Here is a 6,000-nt window from a genome sequence, read left to right as displayed (position 1 = left end):
GGATGATCAGTGGCCACAGTATCATTTCAGTGCTGCATTAGCACTAAAATATAACTTCTAAAATTAGACAAAATAACAATCTTAGTTGGCATAGGTTTTTTAATAGAACTATAAATTCCGAGGGTGATCAGACACAGATCCCTCTTCTTCTGGAGCAAAAGGAAATATAATTCATGCTCAGTTTTAGACAAATATTTATGAATGTTTCTTAATATGGTGATGAAGAAGTGGGAATTTGAATTTATGTGTAATTTTAAAAATGCAAACAGAAAATACAAAATTACATTTCACTTCCATAAATTTGGGAATGATCAGGGGCATTATCTTAGGGCATGCAGCACATGCAGCACATGCCTGTAAATTCGAAAGAGTTTAAAAAGAATTATTATTTTTTAACTCATTTGTATAGTAAAATCCTTATTAATTACTTTAAATATATAGATTTGCATTGCTTCATTGATTTCATATAGAATTAGTAACCCAAAATGGAATGTGCTCCGAGTTATTGTATCTTTTCTAATTCTGCCTCTGCATACTATCTGTATGTCAGCATCATTAATGTAATAATGTGTTTCACAAAGGAAAAACTTTATCTCTCCTTTTCTTCCCCGACTGAGATTATTGATCTATTTTTCTCTATCTGTATGCTGTCTCAGCATAGCAATCAAGGAGAAAGAAATTGAATGTTCATTGTGTAGCTCAATTTATCTTACATTTTAGGCATTACTGTTATGCAAAAGCTTTTCTATTTCAAAGTTTGCAGTTAAGTTAAAAGATGTTTATTTAAAGATATTTATTCGTATTTCTGGGCTTCTTTCAAAATTCTGCATGATATTAAACATGTAATATTAATTGAAGCATCTTTTTTTGTGTGTGTGTGTTTGTTTGTTTAAGAAATTTCGAGCAGCATAGCTAAAAATGAAGCAGAAAGCCTTTTAAAGAACTTAGTTCAAAAAATATTTCAATATTTGATTGGGATCTGAAAAATAAAAATTACTTTAAAATTATAAAAATTAACTGCATGTGCAGAAAGTATAAAGGCAAAAAATATGAGACATACTTAAACTGCATAATGCATGGAAACTAGCTAGTTAATAGTTTATGATGTTATTTCCCCCCCCCCAAATAAAGGTTTTATTTATAAGTTTAGTAAGTTCAGTGGGTTATTAGTATCTATTTTAAGACATAAAATATTCAATTTTTTAGTGAAATCATAAATTCTAGCCAGAGTGCACTAGAGCTTTAAATTTGAGAATCTTTGTTGTACATCTGACTGGCAATATTAATGGAAAATTCTCTTAACAGAAAATATTAATGCCACATTTTTAGCAGTTAGTAAAACTGATATTGGTACTAGAAACAGAATGAAAAGCTGAATTCCATGGGAAGAGAAAAATGGATGGCAAAGCTTCAGCAGCTGAGGAAGGAAAGTCATTGTCAAAATGTTAACCCAGAAAGAAATTTATATAGGCTGTATTCATTTGGTCAAAATACATTTAAATTAATTAAATTGATTAGAAGCCAAAATAAAAAAGCTCATATACCTCAGTGTGAAGAAAAACATTTTTTCTTTCCAATGACATATAAGTGCATTTTTGCTTTCCCCTGAATGAAAATATTTATTTTTATTTTATCATCCCATTGGACTGTATAATGGTTAGTAAAGGCTAATTACTAGTCTGAGTGGCAAGATGCGGGTTTGAATCCTGTAGAAGGATTGGTTACTTATACTTATGCGAACATAACAACAGACTACTCCTAGTGATGTACCCTGTGTAACGTTCTCGGTGATGAAAAAGCTATATGACTGAACATTTCAGCTATTCTCAACACATACACCAGAAGTGTCTGGCCATTTGGGAAAAAAAAAAAAAAAAAAGAAAACTTAGCTTTTATCCTTTGAGTCATGCCTTATTATAACGAACTTACTTGCCTTTCATTTTTTAAATTATTTCACTTAATGTTTTTAACTCTACATTAATTTATTAATTAATTTCTTATTTTGTTTAATTATTCTGGTATTCGAATTAATTGTTTACTTAATTATTAATAAATTAATTTATCATATTCTCATCCATTAATATTTTATTTAATTTTTCATTATTTATTGCTTTATCCTTTTGTTTTATATATTTATTTATTTTTTATTTACATTTCTGTCAGCATTCCATAGAGTTCCAGCACTTCTGATTTTAGAAATTAATCTCATACAAGCAATCAAGAATAGATCTTAGTAAAATAAACACATTAAAATAGCTTTAAAAAAATTCTGTAATAAAAGCAACAAAATATTAAATTCATAGATAAATTATTTATAACAAGCTGTCTTAATCAGTTTGCTGATTGCACAAATATATGAAATTATGTATACTTCTTAACTTTAAATAGAAAATGTTTTTATTGTTTGAACTGAATGATTTTATAAATTGCAATAAAAAAACATGAATACCGTATGAAGAAAACAGCAATTTCTCAGTCAGTTTCAATCAAAAAATACAGTCACATGTCTCAAAAAACAAATACATAAAAGAAATATTTTTTTTCTCCAAACAGAAATGTGTATCAAAAAATATAAACTCAATTACCCGTATTGTGAAACAGTATTATGTCCAAGTAAATAAGTAAAAAGCTCTATTCTAATAACAAAAGCAAATCTTCAAACTTTCTTGAACAGAGAGAGAAATTTCTTTCTTCTAATTCCAATTTATTCGAAATTGTATTAAATGTATTTAACACTTGTACCACAAATTACTTGAATTTAATATTCTCTATTTTTCTCTCGAAATTGAAGATAAACGTGTGCATAAATTTATATCATATGTTAATATCATCAGTATTGATAACATAAGTTGAATTTAAAGTATTTGAGTCACTGATTTTGCCAATATCACCATTAACTCTACGAGAGTTCAGCTTTTATCTGGCACTATCACTAATTAAAGATAAATTAACATAATTTATTTACTGATTATACATGGAAATATACAATTGTGTGATATGCATCAATCAAGCAAAATTAAATTATGGCTGCACGATATAAACTGTTCACTAATTTTATCTGAAAAAATTTCCATTTCTTTATTCCAGTTATTAAATCTGATGAATTTTTAAGTTTTTATTGTGTGCATTTCATTATTTTATATGCTGAGCAATATTTAGCAATATATTAATGTGCAAATATTATAGTCAACTTTCGAGTATATGTAATTCTAACTTCCATTTATAAATATAATTTTATAAAATTTGGTTTTAGCAGCATTCCCTTTATGAAAACTAAACATATGCCCCTGGGAATGATATTCTCATGCTTGTATTTAAGCAGAAAATGGAGATGATGCAAAAATTTCATATACTTTGAGACATAACTTACAACATTGGTTGTTGTCTAATGGTATATTAAACCAAATGGGAAAAAATATAAAAATGTGGTAAACAGTAAAAGCAAGAAATAGCAAAACAGTTATAATGCAAAGCTTTATGAATGACAAAAAGAATAATGTTTAAATGGTAGAATTCAAAGAATGCAATAAAAACAAAGCAATCTTATGATGCAGCAAAATTATGAATCAAGAAAATATCGAACGGTAAGAGCTTAAGGAGAAATTTAACTGGTACAGAATGCAAGAAACTCACCGACTCTAAGAACACCCCTTCCAAAAAAAAAAAAAAAAAAAAGCCAGCATCAGTGTAAAATAAAACAAACTGAAAGAAATTTCTTGAAAATCCTCTTGAGGAGGAGGGACCTGAGTTTGCTTGCCCTCAAAATTAGTAGAGTTTTAATCAAAATCTATGCCAAAATATGGTTGCTGTTTTGCCTAAATTTGAATTTTATATTGGCATGTTTCTTTTCCAGTTTGATTAAAACATAGTGGATCCATGTACTAACTTGAATAAAATCTGTTGTAGTGGATAATTACTTTTTCTTGAAAGAATTTAATATGCACTCTTCAGCATTTGCTAGTTGCTAAATTATAAAAGCTTTGGTTCTTTTATCAAAAAATAAGCAAATAGTAAAAAATCTCATATGAGAAAAGAATCTTGATTTAAAAAAATGTGTTAATCCCAATGTTTGGAATGATATGATGTACGATTGCAGTTGTTGGTATGTTTGTGCTTATTTTGACAGCTGCCTTATTAACAGAAAAGTATCAAATAATATTTTCTGATTTTGGAAATGCATTGTTGTAATGCAAAAGTATTTATATTTTCATTATATGTAAAAATTCATAGGATATTGTTAAACTTGTTAAATATTTTTATTTTTGTTCTCTTTAATGGGTTCTCTAAGTATTTTCTGTTATTTAATTTTTCCCTCTTAACAACTGGGAAATGTTAAAACTCTGTATTTATTCCATATAAAGGTATAATCTGTGTGTATTTATTTTGCCATTGTATATAAATTTCTGTAAATCATTAAATCAATTTTTCAATTCATTTCTAGTGACAAATTAAGAGGACCTGATATTGAAAGCAAAGTGAGAGCAACTAGAACTATAACTGCACTTTTACAGGTGACTTTGAAATTTGATTCATATTTTTATAGCATTTAAGATTTTTTAATTCTTTTTGCAATTTATTTTGCATTTCATGATTGACCAAGTAAATGCCCTTAAATTTTTATTTTATGGTCTGTTCATTTTACAACAGAGATTAAATTTCTTATTGACATGATTTATTGCAAAAATATAATAATAATAAGATTGTATGTGAATATTGCTTCAGTGAAAGAGTTTTTCATTGCAACAGAAATGATTATTTTTTATTACAGATTTTTTTTTGATTAAGTAGTTTAGGCTTTTACAGTGGAAAACCTGGCAGAATGAAAAAAAAAAAAATTAATACAAAGGAACAATTTAGAGAAAGAGATATTTCTTGAATATTATCACTGTATATGTGAGAAAGAAAAGCTAAAAATACATATATACAGTTAACCCTTGTCGAGTGCAGATTTGCTTACATGCACTGTCATAATTTTTTCCATTTATATTGCCCAATGCTAGAATTTCATTCATATTGCATTCAATATTCATTCAGCACTGAATGTCTGCTGGCATTAACTCTGGCCAGAAGATGTAACAATTTCAATAAACAATCAAAGGATTTCCATTGATAGAAAATGAAGCCAAAGAAATTGTGCAAATTGCAAAAGCAATCAGCAGCAAAGGATTTTCAGGTTTGGAAGAAGAACAAGTTAAAGAATTAATTAAGCAATAGCAAATAAACAATTTGATGGCTGACAGCAAAAGTAATGATAATGAAGAAGAAGATAAAGCATGTGTAACTTTCAAAAAATTAAATGAATTTTAAAGAAAATCACAGGAACTGCCTGATTTTTCAATGGAGATTGACATAAAATTTTAAAAAAAAAAAAGAGAACACATTATGAGGAGACGCTGAAAAACTGTGCTTCTTGCCGCAAAACTTTATAGAGTTTTATTATTAATCATTGGTCCCAAGCAAAAATCATCAGCTTTAAAAAGAAAAAGTGTATAGCATACTTATTGAGCAGTAACAAAAATTATTTCAATTAACATTTGCTTTGTTTTTATCTTTTAGCTACTACAATATTTAAGTTTGTTTGAATTATACATATTGTTACGTTATTTTCTTCCTTCACGTTCGTACGGGGTTCGTAGATTTAGACTGAATAACGATGACACTTGATGAAGTATCGAAACACACTTTATTTACCAATATCAATCAGGACAGCTTTTAAAGTCGGTAAAGATTTACTATAAATACGCTGGTATAATCAGCTACACAGCCTTCACACAGTCAGGCAATAACGGTGGAGACAGCTTCACTGCAAAGCACCAGAGTACAGCTTCCGACCCTGCTTGGTCGTTCTTGGAACTCCACGCACTCTCGAGACTCTCCACACTACAGCTCGCGATGCACAACAGTATAGCTCTCGACTTAGCAAAGTCTAAGACGAAACTCGTTGATGCACTAACTCGCGATACACTAAAAGACTCTCTCGATGCACTCGGCGCTAGACTT

The 6,000-nt window shown here is 28.7% G+C and overlaps 1 protein-coding gene and 1 long non-coding RNA gene across 3 annotated transcripts in view; one reads left to right on the top strand and one right to left on the bottom strand.

Moving 5' to 3' along the window:
• Positions 1-6,000, top strand: part of unc-45 (unc-45 myosin chaperone) — a 175,398-nt gene that overhangs the window by 43,202 nt on the left and 126,196 nt on the right. For both annotated transcript variants that reach the window (XM_085820693.1, XM_085820694.1), the window contains exon 9: positions 4,442-4,511. In XM_085820693.1, the coding sequence (XP_085676819.1) occupies positions 4,442-4,511 (70 nt within the window). The remainder of the gene's footprint in view (positions 1-4,441; positions 4,512-6,000) is intronic.
• LOC146996307 (uncharacterized) overlaps positions 1-6,000 on the bottom strand; it is a 111,433-nt gene that overhangs the window by 40,254 nt on the left and 65,179 nt on the right. The gene's annotated exons all lie outside the window — the stretch shown is intronic.

This window comes from Stegodyphus dumicola, chromosome 7, assembly GCF_044657685.1.
Source record: "Stegodyphus dumicola isolate Sdum_Otavi_A_Nest chromosome 7, ASM4465768v1".
In the NCBI taxonomy this organism is placed as follows: domain Eukaryota; kingdom Metazoa; phylum Arthropoda; class Arachnida; order Araneae; family Eresidae; genus Stegodyphus; species Stegodyphus dumicola.
The sequence above is the reverse complement of the archived record's forward strand: the minus strand, read 5'-3'. Positions and strand labels throughout refer to the sequence as shown.